The sequence below is a fragment of the Phoxinus phoxinus genome (genome assembly GCF_949152265.1).
Source record: "Phoxinus phoxinus genome assembly, chromosome: 12".
NCBI classification, from domain to species: domain Eukaryota; kingdom Metazoa; phylum Chordata; class Actinopteri; order Cypriniformes; family Leuciscidae; genus Phoxinus; species Phoxinus phoxinus.
In genome coordinates, this window is record NC_136887.1 from 270,098 (window position 1) to 291,910 (window position 21,813).

A 21,813-nucleotide genomic window follows, 5' to 3' on the forward strand; every position below is an offset into this window, starting at 1 on the left:
CCTCCAGAGTGATCATGGGCCTCTTGGCTGCATCTCTGAACAGTCTTCTCCTTGTATGAGCTGACAGTTTAGAGGGACGGCCGGGTCTTGGTAGATTTGCAGTGGTTTGATACTCCTTCCATTTCAATATTATCGCTTGCACAGTACTCCTTGGGATGTTTAAAGCTTGGGAAATCTTTCTGTATCCAAATCCAGCTTTAAACTTCTCCACAACAGTATCTCAGACCTGCCTGGTGTGTTCCTTTTTCGTCATGATGCTCTCTGTGCTTTAAACGGACCTCTGAGACTATCACAGAGAAGGTGCATGTATACGGAGACTTGATTACACACAAGTGGATTCTATTTATCATCATCAGTCATTTAGGTCAACATTGGATCAATTAGAGATCCTCACTGAACTTCTGGAGAGAGTTTGCTGCGCTGAAAGTAAAGAGGCTGAAAAAATTTTCACGCCCAATTTTTCAGTTTTTTATTTGTTAAAAAAGTTTGAAATATCCAATAAATTTCATTTCACTTCATGAATGTGTCCCACTTGTTGTTGATTATTCACAAAAAAATTACAGTTTTATATCTTTATGTTTGAAGCCTGAAATGTGGAAAAAAGGTTGAAAAGTTCAAGGGGGCCGAATACTTTCGCAAGGCACTGTATGTATCCAGCCTCTCATGGAGACTTCAGATGCTCCAACGCCTGTGAAGAGACGACGAGCTTGGGTTATGACCGATAGGGAGTGCTGTCACTGACAGTCCGATATGACCTAAGGGTGAGTGGTCCCAGTGTTCTCTGAACTATTGGTTCTGACAGTTGTCACTGCCTTTGGGCATGCACTCCCCTCAGCATGGCGGAGTGGGTATTTCATTCCCCAAAGCGTCGATGACGTATTGTCGAGTTCCCTTCGAAAGGGAACGTCTCAGGTTACGACTGTAACCTATGTTCCCTGAGAACAGGGAACGAGACAATACGTCTCCCTGCCATGCCTCGGGGCCTGCCTGCAACAGTCCCTGAAGACGATAGGATGTTGTTATGGATACTTTGACAGTTTTCAATCTGGTTTCCGATCACATCACAGCACAGAGACAGCGCTCATAAAGATAATTAACGATATTCGCTTAAATACTGATACAGGCACATTATCAGTGTTGGTGCTACTCAACCTCAGTGCTGCATTTGACACTGTTGATCACAACATACTTCTTGACAGGCTGGAAAACTGGGTGGGTCTTTCTGGGATAGTCCTAAAATGGTTCAGGTCATACTTAGAAGCGAGAGGTTATTATGTGAGTATAGGAGACCATAAGTCTGAGTGGACATCCATGACATGCGGAGTTCCTCAAGGCTCAATTCTTGCGCCACTCCTATTCAACCTGTACATGCTTCCAATGAGCCAAATAATGAGAAAGAACCAAATCTCTTACCACAGCTATGCAGATGACACACACACACACACACCACACACACACACACACACACACTTACCACAGCTATGCAGACGACACACAGATCTACTTAGCCCTATCGCCAAACGATTACAGCCCCATTGACTCCCTGTTCCAATGCATTGATGAAGTAAACAGTTGGATGTGTCAAAACTTTCTTCAGTTAAACAAAGACAAAACTGAAGTCATTGCGTTTGGAAACAAAGATGAAGTTCTCAAGGTGAACGCATACCTTCACTCTAGAGGTCAAACAACTAAAAATCAAGTCAGGAATCTTGGTGTGTCTCTAGAGTCAGACCTTAGCTTCAGTAGTCATGTCAAATCAATAACTAAATCGGCATACTATCATCTGAAAAATATTGCAAGAATTAGATGCTTTGTTTCCAGTCAAGACTTAGAAAAACTTGTGCATGCTTTCATCACCAGCAGGGTGGATTATTGTAATGGACTCCTCACTGGCCTTCCCAAAAAGACCATAAGACAGTTGCAGCTCGTACAGAACGCTGCCGCCAGGATCCTGAGCAGAACCAGAAAATATGAACATATCACACCAGTCCTCAGGTCTTTACACTGGCTCCCAGTCACATTTAGGATTGATTTTAAAGTATTATTACTGGTATATAAATCATTTAATGGCCTAGGACCTCAATACATTGCAGATATGCTCACTGAATATAAACCCAACAGATCACTGAGATCATTAGGATCACATCAACTAGAAATACCAAGGGTTCACTCAAAGCATGGAGAGTCCGCTTTTAGCCATTATGCAGCCGCAGCTGGAACCAGCTTCCAGAAGAGATCAGGTGCGCTCCTACAGTAGCCACATTCAAATCCAGACTCAAAACACTTCTGTTTAACATTGCATTTACTGAATGAGCACTGTGCCACTGTGCGTCCGACTGTTTGCACTGTATTTTATTTTATTATTTATTCTAAACTGTTTTAATTATTCTTATTTCTTTTGATTATTTTAATTTCTTCTTTCTTTTGATTATTTTAATTTCTTCTATGTAAAGCACTTTGAATTACCATTGTGTATGAAATGTGCTATATAAATAACCTTGCCTTGCCTTGCCTTTGTTTCAAGGCGCCCTTTTTATATATCCAGGTTGCGCGCTCATCATTCAAGCTGATGATGCATGGGCTGTCGCCGGTCAGGATGATTTGCTGTGAGTTGATACTTGATTTCAGACACCTGTCACGCTTGAGGCGTTCCCCAAAGCCTCGATGACGTATTGTCTCGTTCCCTGTTCTCAGGGAACATAGGTTACAGTCGTAACCTGAGACGTTTTGTAAACTGCCCAGCCAGAGCTGAAATCTGAATCCTATCGAAAATCTATAGGGGACATGAGGTTCGTAGACAGGAGATGCCCACATTTTTTGCGAAGAAGAGTGGGATAATATTCCCATGTCAAGATGTACCAAGTTGATAGATTCCTATCCAAAGACTAAGTGCTGTAATAAAATCAAAGGGTGCTCCAACTAAGTATTAGATTGGGGAAGTGTACAGTTATGCAGTTAGTTATTCTAAAAAAAATGTATGACTATTATTTTCCCCCCTGAAATGTGTCACTTTGGTTTTCAGAGGCATTGTATAGATTGTAATTTTTACATTAAACATGCAATAGTTCTGATGTGATTTTTCTTTGTTTAATTTTTACATCACAAAAACCGGCTGTTTAAACAGGGAAGTGTAGACTTCTGATATCTACTGCATATCTTAGGTAAACATGCAAAAATATTGAATTTACTTTTAAAGAAAAATCTCTTTAATATCCTTTAAAGATCCTTTAATATCCTGAGAAAAAAAATGTATTACGGGTTTTCTGTAATTTAATGTTTAAATATGCAAATTAGGCAATATCTATATCTATATAAAATCTGAGTATTGGATAAAGCCAGCTTAAAAAATTTTTTCATTGTGTTCACATATTAGATGGAAAAAAATTACAGAGGGATTTAAGGATATCTACTTTTGTTATCCTGTAAATCAGAATATACTGTCAATAGCCTTAAAAAATAATTTTCGCCTTGTTTTTTTGGAATAAAATGTTATATAAATCAAGCTAGGAATAATATATTTACAAATCCCTCTGTAAATGTCTTCATAATATAACTAGGTACAAGACTGGAAAGTTTGGTGTATATAGGTGCTACTAAAGTGGAGCTTTCGGACTTGGAGTATGAGAGAAAAGTCATTTTGAGAAAACAGGCTTTAAAGATTTATCATCAGCCAATGAGATTGCGCATTCAGCCCTTTTACTTTCACGATTGGTTGCTGATAAAAAGGAAATGACCATATAATCGAGGCCCTTCTGTTTAGATTTACTTAGTTTAAATCTAGGGTTAATAAGTAAACTCTTAACTAACTAAGCAATGAAGATGCCCAAAAGAACATTGTACTTTGATAAACCCAAAGCTTTGCTGAGTCACTGAATACATAGAGGGTCCTGCAAGCCTGACAGTGTCTCAATAAACAACTGAGATAAGATCATAACGCTGACAAGCCCTAAAACAAATCCTCCTTAGCCCTTCATATATCTGATTTAGATTATCTGAGCTGTGAAGCCATCTAAAAAAGAATGGAATTGACAAGGAATCCAAATGATGGACGTTACAAGAGATTACATTTAGATGTCTGCATTGATGAGCGCACCCCTCGGCACGGGATATCAGAACTTCTCAAGAAACTGCGGCCAGAGTGGAAACCAGAAGATGTTCAGATCAAGGCAAGTTCATCATCTAAATTATTAGACAATATTTAAAAAAACAAACCATTAAAAAAACTATTTGCGTAAGTGTTTAGTATTTACACGATGAAGAGTTGAGAGGTGGGCGATATGGCAAAAATATCATATCACGATTTGTTTCAGGAAAATCACGATTAACGATTTTATCACGATTCCTTTTCATGTTGGTTTTACTATTTTGCAAGTGACTGAGCATCACAGCCAAACTAATGTCCCTATTTTAAAAACAAAGCCTTAGGTAACAAAATATAAAATAAAAAAGAATGGCAGATATTTAGGCCAAAGTGGCGAAGATAAAAAATCTTTGTCATTTTCTTTGTTATTAAAAATTAAGAACAAAGATACACATACACAACTTAATATACAAATTAAATAAACAGTGCTTTATTTTTTCAGCTACAGGTGTATTTAACAGCATTGAAGAAATTAATTAAATGAACAAATATGAAAATAAAACACAACATCGACTTCACTGTATACATTTTACATTGATTCTTATTAAAGCTACTATTAAAGTTCTCAGTCAAGAGTGAGTGAGATGCTCTTTGTATTCTGTTGTTTTATTAACAGGGATAGTTCTCCCAAAAATTGTAATTCTCTCAAGCCGTTTTAAACCCGAATAAGTCTCCCTCTTCTGTTGAAAATAAAAGTTATTTGGAGGAATGTGGGTAAACAAACAGTTGATGTACCCCAGTGACTTCCATAATAGTTTTTTCCTACTATGGTCAATGGGGACCAGCAACCGCCCGGTTAGCCACACTCCTCAAAATATCTTCTTTTGTGTTCAGCACAAGAAAGAAATTAATACAGGTTTGGAACAACATTAGAGAGTGAGTAAATAATGACAGAATTTTTATTTTTGGGTAACTGTCCCTTTAAGGACAAGCGGCTGCATGTTTACTATTAGGGCTACTGTCACTTTAAGATCTGCGCGCAACGAGTCTACACGCATTTGACAAGGCAGATTTTTTTTTTTTTTCCAATTGTTCTTTCACTTTAGACATAACCAACTTTGTTTATGTAAACCTTCTGTGTATTTGACAGTATTAGCGCAATAAGACTCGAAAGATAACTTAGTCCAGTAATCAGACGCTGTTAGACAGGCTTTTAGTGCATGCGCACGTCGGGTGTTTGCGCTCAGAAAAGCGCCCGTTAGAACAGCGCATCAGCAGCGAATGACATGTTTAACCGGTAAGGTTTCAAAACACTTGCAAATAATAAATTATGAACTACAGTGTCCCGTTCCTCTGCATTTCATGTGGATATACGTCGCGCTGTACAGTATGTTGAGACGGAGGCGCCAGAAATGCAAACTGATAAAATGCACGATCCTACGATATTTCTTCAAAAGCAGATCGTGGAGACATTTTAATCGTCCACGATCAAAAATCGTAATATCGCACACCCCTATCTTAAATTGACTGAAAGACAATGAGTTTCATTATTTACCCCTTATTTCTATAATTATAATCTATTCAAAAGGAAAAAGGTTTCCCCTAAGTATTGAATGGGAAACGGAAGATGGCCTGCTCACTTAAAAGGGCTGAATACTTAAACATGAACATCCATGCACTGGTAGATTATTTTATCCTTAGTGCTGCCATCATCATGCTTCACTGCTGACGGAGCCTTACTTTTACTTTGTTTCCTCCACTACTATCAGCTTAAGGAAACTTGTTTTAGAGGGGATTCTTGAAGTATTCTTGAAGTCCTGCCACAGTATTTCAATTAGATTGAGACCTGGACTTTGACCTTTCCAAAACCCTCCATTTCTTTCTTCCAATATTGCAGTTCGGCATTAGTTTTTCTTTTTCCAGATGGCCTTATGGTCTCCTCAAACACAACCTGAAAGTCACTCTTGAGTCAAAGTATATCTTACCAGAAAATGACTTTGGTAGAAGTTAAAGTCACTGTTAAGAATATTACTTGAGTAAAATAAAGTTTGAGATTTTTTTTTGTACTTAAAGGAGAACTCCGGCGCAAAATGAACCTTTGGTCTAATTACACATTGTTACCTAGTCAACCGTTATCTGAGATTTGTTTTCATGATTATCGAATGTAAATAGTTTTATCTCTAAAAACAGTTTAGCCTATAACGCTAGTATAACGCTAGTATATAGGGCATTGAGTAATGACAAATAAAAATCGCTTGTTAATACCACTAACAAGGCTCAAAATAGCCCCACACTAACACGGCAGCATAATGAGGGTCCCTACCATCAAACCGAAGCATTGAGTTTGAGTTTGTTTATTTATAAAGCACATTTCAACAGTCACAGGACTGACCAAAGTGCTGTACAATCATTAAATAGAACATAGCATTCAGTTAAAATACACAACAGCTGAGAAGTTACATGTATAGTAATTAGACAATTAAACTATAGGCATATATTCAACATCAAATTAAAATTTATGGGCTACAGAAGAGAGAACACTTAGGTGATGTTAAAAGCTAAGGAGAATAGATGGGTTTTCAGTAGGGATTTAAAAACTGGTAGCGAATGAGCTGTTCTAACTTGTATTGGCAGGTTGTTCCATAATCTAGGTCCCACTACTGAAAAGGCTCTATCTCCTCTGCGCTTCAACCTTGTGCAAGGAACAGCAAGTATATTAAGATTACTGGATCTTAAGACGCGGGACGGGCTGTATAGGTGTATGAGTTCTGATAGATAACTTGGAGCAAGGTGGTGCAGGCTTTTGAACACGAATAGGAGAATTTTGTATTCAATCCTATACTGGACAGGTAGCCAATGTAAAGCTCGCAGGGTAGGTGTGACATGATCAAATTTACGTGTTTTCGTAAGAAATTTGGCCGCAGCATTTTGAACAAGTTGAAGGCGTGTAAGCTGGGCTTTTGAAATGCCACAATAAAGGGCGTTACAGTAATCTAAGTGAGAAGTTATGAACGCATGAATGGCTGTCTCAATGGAACTTTCAGGAATAAAATGTTTGATTTTGGCAAGAAGGCGGAGTTGATAAAAGCCAGACGCAACAACAGAGGACACCTGTTTCTCTAAAGTTAAGCGACTGTCAAGGAAAACTCCCAGATTTCGTACGCAGCTTGTATTAAAAACTGACAAGTTACCCAAAATGCTGCTGTCAAACTCAAATTTGTCAGATGGACCGAAAACTATAACCTCTGTCTTTGAGTCGTTTAATGTTAAGAAGTTATTTGCAAGCCAGAGCTTTACCTCAGCAAGACAGTTCATTAGAGATTTAAGTGCAGAGGGGTCATTTCTTTTAATCGGCAAATAGATCTGTGTGTTGTCCGCGTAGAAATGAAAGGAGACACCGTGTCTTCTTAAAATCTCGCCCAGAGGAAGCAAATATAAAGAAAAAAGTGTGGGGGATAAAATAGAGCCCTGAGGCAGACCAGTTTCAAGGAGGGCAGCAGAAGAGGTGTAATTGCCAATCTTGACTGCAAAATATCTATCGGTTAGATAGGAATTAAACCATTTTAGGACTGAGCCTTTCAGTCCCAAATGTTCTAATCTGGATAAGAGCAGTGAATGATTGGCAGTATCGAAGGCTGCAGTTAAGTCTAATAATACTAAAACCACAGGGTTTCCAGCATCTGTTGCAACTAAAATGTCGTTTAACACTCTCAGCAGAGCAGATTCGGTGATGTGAAAAGACTTAAAACCAGACTGGAAAGTTGCTACCGTTTTTGACATATTTAGGAATGACTGAAGTTGATACAACACAGTCTTTTCCAGAATCTTTGAAATAAAAGGAAGTACAGAGATAGGTCGATAATTATTTAGAACTGAAGTGTCTAAGGAAGGCTTCTTGAGTATCGGAGAGACAAAAGCCATTTTTAGGCATGAAGGAACCGAAGCGGTGGATAAACATTTGTTTATAAGAGATAACAGGCCAGGGCCAATAGACTCTGTTAGCATTATAAAGAAGCGAGAATGTATATCATCAGAAGGGCAAAAGGAGGGTTTGATTTTAGCAATGGTTTCCGTAAGTAATTGAAGAGTGATAGGGTTAAAAGTGCCCCATGATGTTTCCGGCATGCTCAGATCACCGTGATCACCATATGGAACTGTTTTCTGAGGCCTTAATTTAGCAATTTTGTCAATGAAGAAACTCAGGAAGCTTTCACATAGTGCATTTGAGGGGTTTGGAAAAGTATTTACAGGTGGATTTAAGGCAGCATGTATAACGGAGAACAGAATCTTAGGTCTATGATGGTTGTTAGAAATCATGTTTGAGAAATAAGCAGCTTTTGCGGCTATTGCAGCTGACTGGTAGGCCAGTAGGCTATCCTTCAGTGATTTAAGTGACGACTGAAGTCTGTCCTTTTTCCATTTCCGCTCCGCTTTTCTACATGCTTGTCTTAAAGTACGGGTCTCTGGGGTATACCACGGATCTGTTCTAGTTCTTTGATTTTCAGAGGAGCAATTTTGTTTGACACCTCCAACCATGCGTCCTTTAGTAGATCCAGATGTTGGTCAACATTAAGATCAGGAAAGGAAGAATCCAGCGCCATTTGTGAACTCAGTTCGTTAAAAAGTATGTTAAAATTCACATGAAACTGAGGTGGAAAGTGCCGAGCAAGAATTTCTACCTTTGTCGGTGCATAAAGCAGATCAGGGAGAGATATATTAAATGTGATAGGGTTATGGTCAGATATCAGTGTATCCGATATTACAATTTCAGAAACGGGGAAACCATGAGTAAGCACTAAGTCCAGGGTGTGGCCATGGACGTGGGTAGGAGAAGTTATCCACTGTTTTAAGTTGAAGGACTCAATAAGATATAAAAATTCCTTCGAAAGGTTGTTTGAAGGACAACACACGTGAATATTAAAATCACCTACAATTAAAAAGCGATCGAAGTTAGTAGTAATGTCCCCCATTAGTTCTGTAAATTCAAGAATAAAATCCTTTACAAGCTGAGGGGGGCGGTACAAGACTGCTAGCAGAATAGGGCCATTCCACTCAAGCCTTAATAACTGCACTTCAAAACTGGAGAAGACCTTTGCAGAAATCATTTTACAGTGGGCGAGAAAGGATTGTTTTAAGACAGTCACCAAGCCACCCCCCCGTCCATCTTGACGAGGTGAATTAAAAAACGAGCAGTCATTTGGAACCAGTTCAGTAAAAGGGCTTAAATCTCCCATCTGTGTCCAAGATTCCGTGATAAACAAAAAGTCCAACTCATTCGAGGAGAAAAAATCGTTCAGTAAGAACGTCTTATTCACCAAAGACCGAGCATTAATCAAAGCCATTTTTGGTGAGGTGATGACGTTGAGTGTGCGAGCTCTGTTCAATGGGCGAAGATTCGAATGAATCACCCCTCCGTGACGCGCACGAAGAAACCGGATGTTGACAGAGTCGGATCTTTTACCACCCGACGAATCACTTGCAGGGTGTATGAGGCGCAGCCAGCGCGGGGGGAGATCCATCGAGCCGCGGACAGCGTGACCACGGCCAGCTCGCAGGTGTGCTTTCCATCGGATGGATATCCCAGCCCGTTTCCCTCGTTTCCTCCTGCGCTTTCTCCGGACGAGATTGAGAGGCCAGCGGCGTATACAGATTGGTATGTCCAAAGGCACAGATCCGTGCGGTTCGTAGGAGAAACAATCAACAGCGGCCTTTTTTCCCGCGGGAATAGAGGTACGAATGTTCAGTAACGTTTGACGATCATACGTCAAAAGTGCATAGCAAGTTGGAAGAAAATTTAGTAGAAGGATGAGTGACAGACGGCAAGCCAACCACAGCGGCGCCATCTTGTCTCCGTAGTATGACAAACTATCCATTGAGAACTTTGACAGTGTCCAGACAGTTTAATAAGAAGATATTTTATACATACAGTCAACTTCGCGTATACAGGCAGAAGCCATCTTTGAAAAACAGTCACTACCAGTCGATCTACGAACACCGATCCAAGTGCGCTGAACTGTGTAGAATCTCATATGGCCCGTTGTTTCCGGAAGGATATGTACACGTATGTACACGTAGCCTACTGTTCGCGCTCACCTTATCACAACTTACAGCTCGTTCACATCTCACCAGCGCACTTGGATCGGCGTTTGTAAATTGTATCTTAATTTTAATAAATTTTCATCAACCAATTGGTAATGGATGGTAAAGAGGTTCTATTGAGTAAGATAGTGGCCTATCTTTAAAATAATTTAACAAATGAACGTGAACTATATGTGAACTTAGTTCATAAAAAAAAAAAGAACTATGAACATGAACTAGTTCATTATCAACTGTGTGAACTGAACTTTGAGCTAGTTCTTTTTAGGTATGAACTGGCACAACACTGGAGCAGAGCAGATGTTTACAATGGTAATGTAATGTGAATGTAGCGGTGACATATTATATGCTAATTTCACCCTCACCCCTTGTCATGGCGATATCATGAGACAGCTTTTCACTTGTTTGCACATGCTTGCAGTCTGTTCTTCAGAATTTATTCCGTAGTAAGCAACGAATATGCTTTGGGGAAATGTATACATTTGATTTATTTATAGCAAATATTGTGGAGTAAAAGTTTTTTTTATTGTAAATAGACTAAAAGGGTTACAATACATACAGTACACGGAAAACAAACAAGGTAAACCATATACATATGGAAATACATACATATACATGACCATAACATACACAACTATAACATGCATTGCTGGGTACAAATACAAGAAAAACAAACACCAAAAACTTAACTGTAAACTTACATTATTTAACATCTTAAGTCACTAAACATCTAATTTATCCGTACCTTTGATTATATGCATTATTTCATGTTGCAAGTTCATCTGTCCAGGAACTTTAGGAGTGTACTCCATATTTTTTCAAAAGCAGTCATTGTGTTCCTAAGTGTTGTAGTCATTTCCTCAAGTGTTAAACTATTGGGTAATGGATATTTTGTTCTATTCTTCCAGTTTAATAGTATTACTTTCTTTGCTTATATGGATGAGTTAAAGATAAATGTTATTGTTTCTTTTGAAGCGTTAATGGGAGAAAGATCTCCTAACAGAAATACTGAAGAGTATTTAAAGAGATTAAAGTCGGCATGAAATTAACCCTAAAATTGACCCTATTTACTTTGTTAGCGCATATTACTAGACTTGTGGTGAACAATTAGTCTGTGCAAGTTAATACACAGAAAAAAATAGTTTGCCGTGGTAATCTTTAATCAAAATCTGAAAATTTACTTCCGGTCTGGAATGGCGTTCCTTTTCTGATGACGTCAGTTTGACGGCTTATCCTTTCCCTCAAGCCGATAGTGTGCTATGAGCAGCGATGGAGAGGAGGAGCGCTGGAGTAAAACCCTCTGTGCAATGTTCTCTTTCACTGGGAAATACGTCACAACACTTGAACACAAGACTTAATGACTTGCCTGTAAAAAAATAAAGGTACAAACACTGGAGAAAAGTCGTTTGCAACTTCCGGTTCACGCAGACTTTAAAGTCTAGAATCACTAAAAGTTTATATATAACTTCAGACCAGAATTTCTTGATGTGTGTACGGTTCCAGAAGGAGTGGATATAATCATCTAAATTATTTTCTCAAATATTATATATTTTTGTAATTGTTCAAAAGTCATAAATAAATAATTTTCCAAAATATCCCCTAAGTTTAATATTCCTTTCTCTTTCATTTTCGGGAAGAGAAAATATTTTTTTATTGATAGTGAACATGTTGTTGTTCCATAACGGTGTCAAACTGGATGAAAAATACTGTTAGATTTCCACCACACTGATAATGTCTTACTTTTTATCAAGTAAAACTGACAGATATAAAAACTCAAGTAAAGTACAGATTCTCCCAAAAAATACTCAAGTACTGTAACAAAGTATTATTTCCTAATGTTGTGTTGGAGGAACTTCGACTTTGTGTTACATTTTGATAGCAGAAGCATCTTCATTGCGGTACAGATGTCATTCTGCTGAACTCTTTTAAACAATTTTAGGCATCAAATGGCACAGAAGATGAGCTGAGATACAACTACTTTAAACATTATTATTAATAATAATAATAATAAGAAAAGTTTCCAGATCACCAAATCATCATATTATACTGATTTCTGAAGGAGCATGTTGCACTGAAGACTGGAGTAATGATGCTGAAAATTCAACTTTGATCACAGGAATAAATTACACTTTGAAATATATACAAATAGATGACGGTTCTGTTAATTTGTAATAATATTTCACAATATTATTATTTTTACTGTATTTTTGATTTTAAAAAATGGTGCCTTGGTGAGCAGAAGAGACTTCTTTCAAAAACAGTAAAAAATAAATTAATGATTACCTAATGTTAACTTTCCTAACATTTCATTGTCATTTATCACAATATCAATTCATGTGTTCAACACAATTTACAAATGTGTAACTTCCCACTCTAATAAAAAAAAGAAAAAAGTATTAAGTAATAATAATAACAAGTATTTATTGCATCTGTCAGAGGGTTAGAACAAAAGGTAAAATATAGCCATGTTCCGGTCACAGGGTCCAAACAGATCACAGTCCAAAATGACCACTGTTTTCCACTGATAAAGAGTTAACTTGAAAAGATGTTTGAAGAATGACATGTTAGTTCATATGTGTGGATTTAAATGAAGACATTTTATTGGTTGGAACTGAATGCATTCTGAATAAAAAATTTAAAGTAAAGTACAAAATAGATTATATACTAAAGCCATCAGAGCAGCTGATAAAACGCACAAAAAAAAATCATATTCCCAAATAAATGGAAGATTTGCAAACTGGTCAATTCACAAAAAGAAATAAATATTTTAAAGACATCTTATTATTATTTGTATTATTTGTTACGTAACATAGAAATATTAAACTCGCATGATGAAGAGGAGTAACAGGAACCAGAATTTAATAACAAAAATGTATATAATAGTCACAGAATACACTTTCAATTCGCGGAACATTGACATAATAACAAAAACGTATATAATAATCAAGTCACCTTCATTTATAAAGCACTTTTAACAGTATAGATTGTTTCAAAGCAGCTTTACAGTTATAATAGAAATGACCGAAACAGATTGTTTAGGTTGTACAACAGCATTAGGATATAAAGTTATTTTCCAGCTAAAGTTAGTTTTGATTGATTAACTTCTGTTGCGAAGATCATTAGTTATTAATTTAGTGTCCGCTAACACGACACCATTCTAACAGAACAACTCTTAATCACAGAATACACTTAATTCACGGAACATTGACACACACGTTAACAAGAGCCGACAGACAAAAGGAGAACTCAGGCTTATAAGCATGGACCAATCAAAGGAAACTAATGAGATGATTAATCAAAACACAGGTGAACAGAATGACACATTAACCCTTTGTAGGGCACTCATTGAAATAATTGGAAATGTTACATTTTAACCTCAGAAAGCTAATGGGGGATGTCATAGGACATTCAAAAAAAAAGATATTTTGTTTTTCATCTTTGCATTGCAAATCAAGGTCAATGAAGAACCATATATGAGCACTTGCCTGTCTAGGGTAAAAGAAATTACAGAGAGTGAATTTTAAAAAAAAAAATATGAGAAAAACACACACAAACTGTAAGGAACATTTATTTAGAGACATCTCTGTCTTGAGGAACTGATACTGGCATGACTGTCATACAAGAAAAACACATATTCAACAAATACACATAACATTCTGTTCAGAACTGATAACAAGACCACTTGTTACAGCAGTAACAGTCAAAATATTGGCAAATAAGAAGTAAATAAATAATAAAATTGGCAAAGAAATTGTAAATAAATAATAATATGAGAAACAAACTGTATAATTGATCAAAGAAAAATGTATAAATCAAACACTTGATGAATACAAAATATTTCTAAACAACAAATAAAATATCAGCAGCCACGAGGATCATGGTTAAAAATAAAACACAATTTGTTTTGTGTTTTAAAAAGTGCATATTTTCTCCTGAGGAACAAACTGGCCACTGTCATAGACCATTTAGGAACATTGCATAATGAACTAATTTCTTCTGGTGTCAGTCCAGTTCAGTCACTTAGGTAACTGCTTCACGGTACTTGACAAAGCAGTTGCGCTCAGCATTGAGGCACAGATGGAGCTGGCAGACCCTGCAGACAAGGTTTGACCCTTACTGCTGCATTGCTTGCAGGTCTGGCGGATGTTGCTGTAGACAGGGGCATGGAACAGGGACACATCAAACCGCACAGAGTAGTGTGGCACGTGACTGCGGTGTCCCCGGATAGGCTTGGGGATATCAGCAGAGGTGCTGGAACTGCCTGGCAGTGGTGCTGAGCTCCTGCGGGGTCTAGATGTCATTGACTTTGAGCTACTGGCTATCTTGAACACCTGGATCCTGAAGTTCTTCAGTGACAGGCCATCATTCACACCAAGAGCCTTGCTGTCACGCCTATACATTATCCAGGCATTAGTGAGGCTGACATCAATGGCATAGGCAAAGAGACGCATGTACCATCTCTTGGCTCTCAAGGGAGTGCGGTAGAGGTGGACCAGCATATCACTCTTGTCAATCCCTCCCATGTTTGCATTATAGCTCTTGATGAGATATGGACAGCTCACTTGTTCCTTTCTCTTGGTGTCACTGCAGTACCTGTAGACTGAGGACCAAGGCTCTACCCCCATGTCTGTTGACATCAGAGTGACAACCTTGTTGTTGTTGAGTGGAGCATTGCCAGTCCTATTGTCCCTGACTGTTCCGGTGTACCGGCTGTTGCGTCGATCTGCCGGGAGGTGTGTCTGCGTGTGGGTGCATGTGACAGTGGCCTTGCTTCAACATGCGCGTAACTGCGAGTGTGCAGCTCTGCAGCGCGCCTCAGCAGGTGAGCGAAATTAGATTAATTAGCAGCACACGTCAGAAACCTTCAGACAATATAAGCAGCGCGAGTTTGTTTAGTTGGCAACGCAGCTAAGAACAGCAGAAGGAACAAATCGTTAAAGAGTCACGGAATTGAATCTCATGGGAAAAGGAAAAGATCAAAAGGGCTACCGGAAACCTCTTTACTGGACTTTGAAGACTGTTTAAATGTGAGCGCTGGCTACGTAGTAGTCTGTATGAGCAAGTAAAATATATGGTCTGTTGATAAAGATACATTGTAAATTGCACTATTAATAGAGTGAAACTAAATACATATTATACAATGGGTAAATGTTTTGTACAAAGAGAATTTGTACAAAGAGACTTAACCATTTCTGAACAGAAGTAATCTTATGCTAATTCATAATGAAATCGTGTGAAATGCTTTATTTTATTTAGGTTGAAATTATGAATGAAATTGTTATATATAAATTCTGTGTAGAATGATCTAGGCTAAACAAAGAATAACAAGTTAAATTAAAAGTAGAGTTGGCTTTCTGATTATTCATTCAATGCCTGATTTACACTGTTTACCTGGGTGATAAAATGAAGTAATGGTTAATCTGTGTAAAATATACTTACCCTTTGCCTGATGTATTTTGTGTGCTTTATTGTATTTGATGGGAAATAATGAACTTTATTTAATTTGTTTTATGTGTTGTATGTTTAAAGGTTTTTCACCTTTCTTGTTACTGGTCAAATAAATTGAAGAATGAGTGAAATGCTGAGTCTGATCAAGTCCTTCCCTTGTCAAGTGTGGGAAGCCATGATGTTTTAAAATACACTTGACACCGGCCGTTCTTGCTCTTGAGGTATCGCACACTATCTTGGCCACTAAAGTAATTGTCTGCAAATATGGTTTTTGGGCTGGAGGAGGACATGGTGCTTGCCAAGACAGAGACTGTCTGGCTGGTGACACCCATGACTTGTTGTTCAGGTGTCAGTGGGACACCGTGGGCCTCAAGTGTAGTCTGCCCTTGGTATAGGATCAAGTCGTGAATGAAGCCATCCTGAGAAGCCCTGGCAAATAATTTAAAACCCCATTTGTCTGCTTGGATTTTATGTACTGCCTCAGGTTGCCAGCAGTCTTGCCTTTGTAGGCAACCATCACCTCATCAACAGACTGCTTGGGGGTCTCTGGCTCTTTTCTGAAAGCAGTAACCAGATAGTTGAACAATGGCCGGACTTTGAAGATGCGATCATTGTTACCAGGGGTATGAGCATTGTTATTGAAGTGCACAACCCTCTTCAATAACTTGAAGCGCTTGGATGACATCAGGTTTGCAACTTGTGAGACCCTGGTCTCCATTGCCCAGTAGTCATCAACGGAGGGCAGCTCAGCAATCCCCATGTAGATGAGTATAGCCACAAAGTTCATAATTTCATCCTCAGGGCTGGCAAAGGTGGTGTTGATGTTCATCTGGGTAGCATATAAATTGGTTTGATATATTATGTGCGAGATTACTTCGTGACTGAAGTACCTGCTGAAATAATCAAATGGACTTTGGATGAAGTCAGGGGGAATGTGCTGGTATTCACATTAATAACTAATGATCTTTGCGACGGAAGTGAATCAATAAAAACGAACTTTATCTGGAAAATATCTTTATTCAAGAACCGCTATAAAGCCAAACCTATCTCTGTTATCTTAAATTATCCGTTTATTACTGTAAAGCCGATTTGAAACAATCTACATGGTTAAAAGCGCTATATAAATGAAGATGACTTGACTCTGGCAATCAAGGCGTACTTCCCCATTGATTTGTATCCACTGCATCGTGACATGCGGTAATAAGGCCACATACACTTAGAGGGTGGAGGAAACAGCCCTCGCTCCAACCCATCTTGCAGGAAAGAAGCACTGAGTGACCGAACACCTTCGGGGGGTCTTCTCGGTTAGAGAAGAACACCATTCAACGAATAGGTTCCACTTCAGGGCGTAAGCATGCCTCATAGAGGGAGCTCTCGCAGAATGTTTGTGATAATTACCTTGAACCTCCGAACCTGTCCTTTCGGGACCAGACATGGACTTTTCAGAGGTCTAGACGCAGGTGCGAAAATTAAGTGGAATGAAGCGACCTCAGAAGCTTCTGAATCCAAAGAAGAGGTGGCGGGCGAGTTGCGACATGCGAGGGAAGCATAGCGCAACGGTCGCAGTGTTTGTACAGACCAGTACAAGCTTGCTGAGCGGCTGTGTCTCAAAGCAAGGTGTACTGCCAGCAACTCAAGGCAGTTGATGCCAATACAGTCGGAGGCCCACTCAGACCCCCGTAACTGCATGCCCGTTGGACGTGGCCCCTCAGCCGGCGTTTGGCGGAGACTTGTTCTAGGGGCGGCTGGCCCGGAAAACAAAGGTCTGATTACGGGCTGAGGGTTTGGCGGCTGGCCAGGTGATTGTCACACAGAGCGAGCCGCTCTGCCACGGCCACCTCGGGACTCGGCCGTAAAGCCAGTGCTGAAGCGGTCTTCATATGGATGAAGCCGTGCTATTGCGGCTGTGTCTGCCATATGCCCCAGGAGCCTCTGACAAGTTTCAGTGGGACCCTTTCTCACTTCTGTATAGCACCGACCAGACAAATTCCTCCTGAGAGACGTGTAGGACCGAGTCCATCTCCATACCGGAAAAAGAGATCCTCAGCCCGTAGGCGAGTTTACTCTTTTCCCAGTTGACCTGAAGACCCAACTGGCTGTGGAGCACTCAAAGGGTAGGACTTTGAACTAACTTCGAACCCGCGAATGCAAAAAACACAGGTATGGTCTGCGTTGCGGAAGGATAGAGATCTGAAGCACGCATCTTTCAGGTCGAATGCTGCAGACCAATCTCGGGGACGGAGCATTCGAAAATGTGTCTCTGCGTTAGCAACTGGAACAGAAGCTTAAAATAGGGCCCGATTCAAAACTCGCAGGTCCAAGATTGGCCGTAGCACACCACCTTTCCTGGGTACAATGAAGTACGGGCTAGAGAAGCCGATTACTTCTTGTGGCCTGCGTATTCACAACGAGTACAAATAGCGATGCAGATTAAGACTAGGCGATTTCCTAGGCAGATATTGACTTGGGACTATATTAGGGTGAAGCACAGGCGAAGCACTGCTACTTGGGCGCAGAGATATCACGCAGCACCTGAAATCCGTCAACATACCGGCGTGACCTGCACCGCCATATCTTCGCTTTTGGATTGTGTTTATTTTGAGAAGTTACAGCTACAGTTACAGCAAACATGGATTGGTAATTGAAAATAATCACTTACTCTGTGGACAGCTGTCCATTGGGTCCATTCGGCGTGAGGCATTTTTTCCAGTTTACTTTATCGCACTCTGTGACAACTGCGGGCGCGCTCATCTTGATCTGACATGTTGAGCCTGGTCATCGATGGCAGTACCTTGTCCCACTCGCCACAACACAGACGTCGGCATAGGTTGGCATATTTGCCGGTTTCACACCGCAAGCGTCAGGGGCGCGTGAGCAACGCGTCACTGCAGCTGCAGGCGCGCGAGTATTCACTGGAAGTGTTTTCTCTACTAATTGCCGACAGGAGAACCATTTCAAACAATGAAATATAAAAAAAATAAACCAGTGTTAAAAAAAGTACATTACAACTTTGTAAATAGTGCCCTTTTGAGAAATGCATGTCTTCTATGTCATTTTGTTTATTTATTTAGCCAGGAGAAAACCTCACTGAGATTAAAATCTCTTTTACAGGAGTGTCCTGGCCAAGATAAGCGGCCCAGTTATTCAAACCACATATAACATTAAAACAATACAACACACAATGAACTGGCATTAAAAATACAATCTCAGAAGCATTTGCAAATCATTAAATCATCCTTTAAAGCATAAATAAGTTGTCTAAAATTGCTTAAAGGCACCAAGTGATTTAGCATCAATTTCATTTGTAAAGAGTTCCAATCTGAGGATGCAGCATAATTAAAAGCGGTCTTACCTAAATTTTTTCTAACTCGAGGTACATGCAAATTGTAAAGAAACTGTGAGCGCAATGAGTAGTTGCCAGCTACTTTTTGCTTAAGCATACAACAAAGATATGATGGTAAAAATCCCAAAATTGCTTTGTATATCAATAAATACCAATGCATTTTCCTTCTTACGGCAAGAGAAGGCCAAGAGACTATATTATATAGTGCACAATGATGTGTTGAGAATTTACAGTTTGTAATAAATCTTAAGGCACCATGATATACAGCATCTAGGGAGGCAAGAATATAAGATGGAGCATGCTGGTACACTACGTCCCCGTAATCAAGAACCGGCAAAAAAGTCGCAGACACAAGCTTCTTCCTTGCGTTAAATGAGAAGCAAGACTTATTTCGAAAATAAAATCCTAACTTCTTCTTTAATTTTTGTTTTAAATGAGTAATGTGTGAATAAAATTTTAATGTGTCATCAATTACGATGCCCAGGTATTTATACTCACTAATGCAATCTGTTTACCTTCTAAAGTTCGGAGGACAGTAGAACTATCTAAAGTTCTTTTAGAATTGGAGAACCACATACATTTAGTTTTCTCAACATTTAAAAACAACTTTAAAATAAAAAACCTTGACTGGATAACATCAAAAACTGATTGTAATTCTCTTAAAGCTTCTTGTTTTGTGGGAGCGGAGCAATAGATGACAGTATCGTCTGCATAAAAGTGAAATTTAGCTTTTTCAAAGTTAGCGTCAAGACAGTTTATATATATAGTAAATAATAACGGCCCCAATACAGATCCTTGGGGAACTCCCCTAACAACTTCCTTTGACTCTGATTTAATACCTTGCACCTGTACACATTGGGTTCTTCCCTTTAAATATGTTTTAAACCACTGAATTACATAGTCTGATAATCCGACACTTCTAAGTCTGTCTAGCAATAAATCATGGTCCACTGTGTCGAACGCTTTTGATAGATCAATAAAAAGACATGCACAATGTTGTTTTCCATCTAATGACCCTACAAGGTCGTTGATAACTTTTAGAACGGCCGTGATAGTGCTATGTTTTTTGCGAAATCCCGATTGATTGATATTCAAAAGTTTATTAATTTGTAGATATTGTGTCAGTTGGTCACTGATAAACCTCTCCAAAAGTTTTGACAAAATACAAAGCTTTGAAATAGGTCTGTAGTTATCTAGTGAAGTAGAATCGCCCCCTTTCAGTAAAGGAACCACGAATGCTGATTTCCAGATCTGTGGAATTTCATTAGTTGTTAAAGAAAGATTAAACAGATGCGTCAGTGGTAATGAAATCATATCAGCCGCTAATTTTAAAAATACTGGATCAATAAGATCAGGACCTGATGATTTATTTACATCTAGATCTTTCAATGCAGCGCAAACATCAGTAGATTTAATAGGATTAAAAACAAGCGCAGTTGTGCATGAATTATGCTCTGCATTAAGAAATTCAGAATTTACAGTAGGCCTAGTATAATTATTTATCTGAGACCCAGATGCAATAAAGTGACTATTAAAACAATTAAGCATTTGTGATTTATCTACTATTTTGGTACAGTCTTTTATTATACAAGGGGGGAGTCCAGGAACAAATCCATTACCAGTCAAAAGCTTCACATTTTACCAAAACTTACTAGTGTTTACTGAAGCTTTATCAAGAAAATACTCTGCTTTTGCCTTTCTGATTGTAACTGTACATTTGTTACGAAGCGGTTTGAAATGCAACCAATCAGGATTTGAGTTAGTTTGTCTGGCCTTTGCCCAAGCAGTATCTCGCTCATGGATAAGGTCAGACAATGTAGTTGAAAACCACGGGTTATCCCGGCATTTGACTCTATATTTTTTTAAAGGTGCGTACTTATTAATAATCAGAATAAAATTATCATAGAAATATTTCCAAGCACTTTCAATATCTGGGAATGACATAATTGTATCCCAGTCAACTTGAGCAAGGTCATATAGAAAGCCCTTTTTATTAAAATGTTTCATAGAGCGCTTTGTGATAATTCGTGGTTTCTGCTTAGGTAGTTTAGTATCTCTAGCTACCGCGACAACACTATGATCACTGATGTCATTTGCGAACACAGAAGCTAAAGAGTATTTATGAGGAGCATTTGTGAGAACAAGATCCAATAATGTGGATTTTTCAAGAAATTTCAAATTAGGTCTAGTAGGTGAATCCACCAATTGAAAAAGGTTATAAGTATCACAAAAAGCTTTAAAATCATCAGATACCTGGTGCATCCAATTCAAGTTAAAATCACCCATTAGTAGTAATTCTTTATGATTCAGAGAGGCCAGGGACTGCATTAGAGAGGATAAAGCATCGCTAGTGGCTGATGGTGGTCTATAACAACCCACTATGGTGAGTTGACATGTCTTTGAAACAGACAGAATACAATTTTGTGATTGTATTGTAAATAAATTCTTCCTTAAAATTACTTGTTCATGTTTCATGTAGGCTATATAGGATAAAAATGGACTGAACTGGACGGTAAACTCGGCGGGGAAAAAAGACTGCAAACTCAGGTTTTATTTTGGTATTGCTAGAGCCTATAACTGTCCGAGTATTACACAATAAACTAAGAGAAAGTTTATCATATTGTCTGGGTAGTGTACTTTATTTATTTTTATTATCATAACCATAGACTACTGAAATAAAACCAAGTTTAAATTTTGTACTAAATATTTTTGATGTCTTCATTTTCTTTTCTGACATAGCCTAACGTTACTCCTTTCTTGTTAAAACACAATTTCCCTCTGGGCTTCTTCGTTAAATGGGTCACACTTAGCTCCCTCCCGGTCAAAAAAGACAGAAGCCTTAAAA

At 38.7% G+C, this 21,813-nt stretch overlaps 1 protein-coding gene across 2 annotated transcripts in view; it reads left to right on the forward strand.

Annotated features, from left to right (window-relative positions):
* The first annotated feature begins 3,763 nt into the window (after nucleotides 1–3,763).
* Nucleotides 3,764–21,813, forward strand: part of LOC307008434 (ethanolamine kinase 1-like) — a 47,918-nt gene continuing 29,868 nt past the window's right edge. The window contains exon 1 of one of the 2 annotated variants that reach the window (XM_079631220.1): nucleotides 3,764–4,166. In XM_079631220.1, the coding sequence (XP_079487346.1) occupies nucleotides 4,020–4,166 (147 nt within the window). In that variant the 5' untranslated portion in view covers nucleotides 3,764–4,019. The remainder of the gene's footprint in view (nucleotides 4,167–21,813) is intronic. The other variant, XM_079631221.1, reaches the window with a different exon arrangement.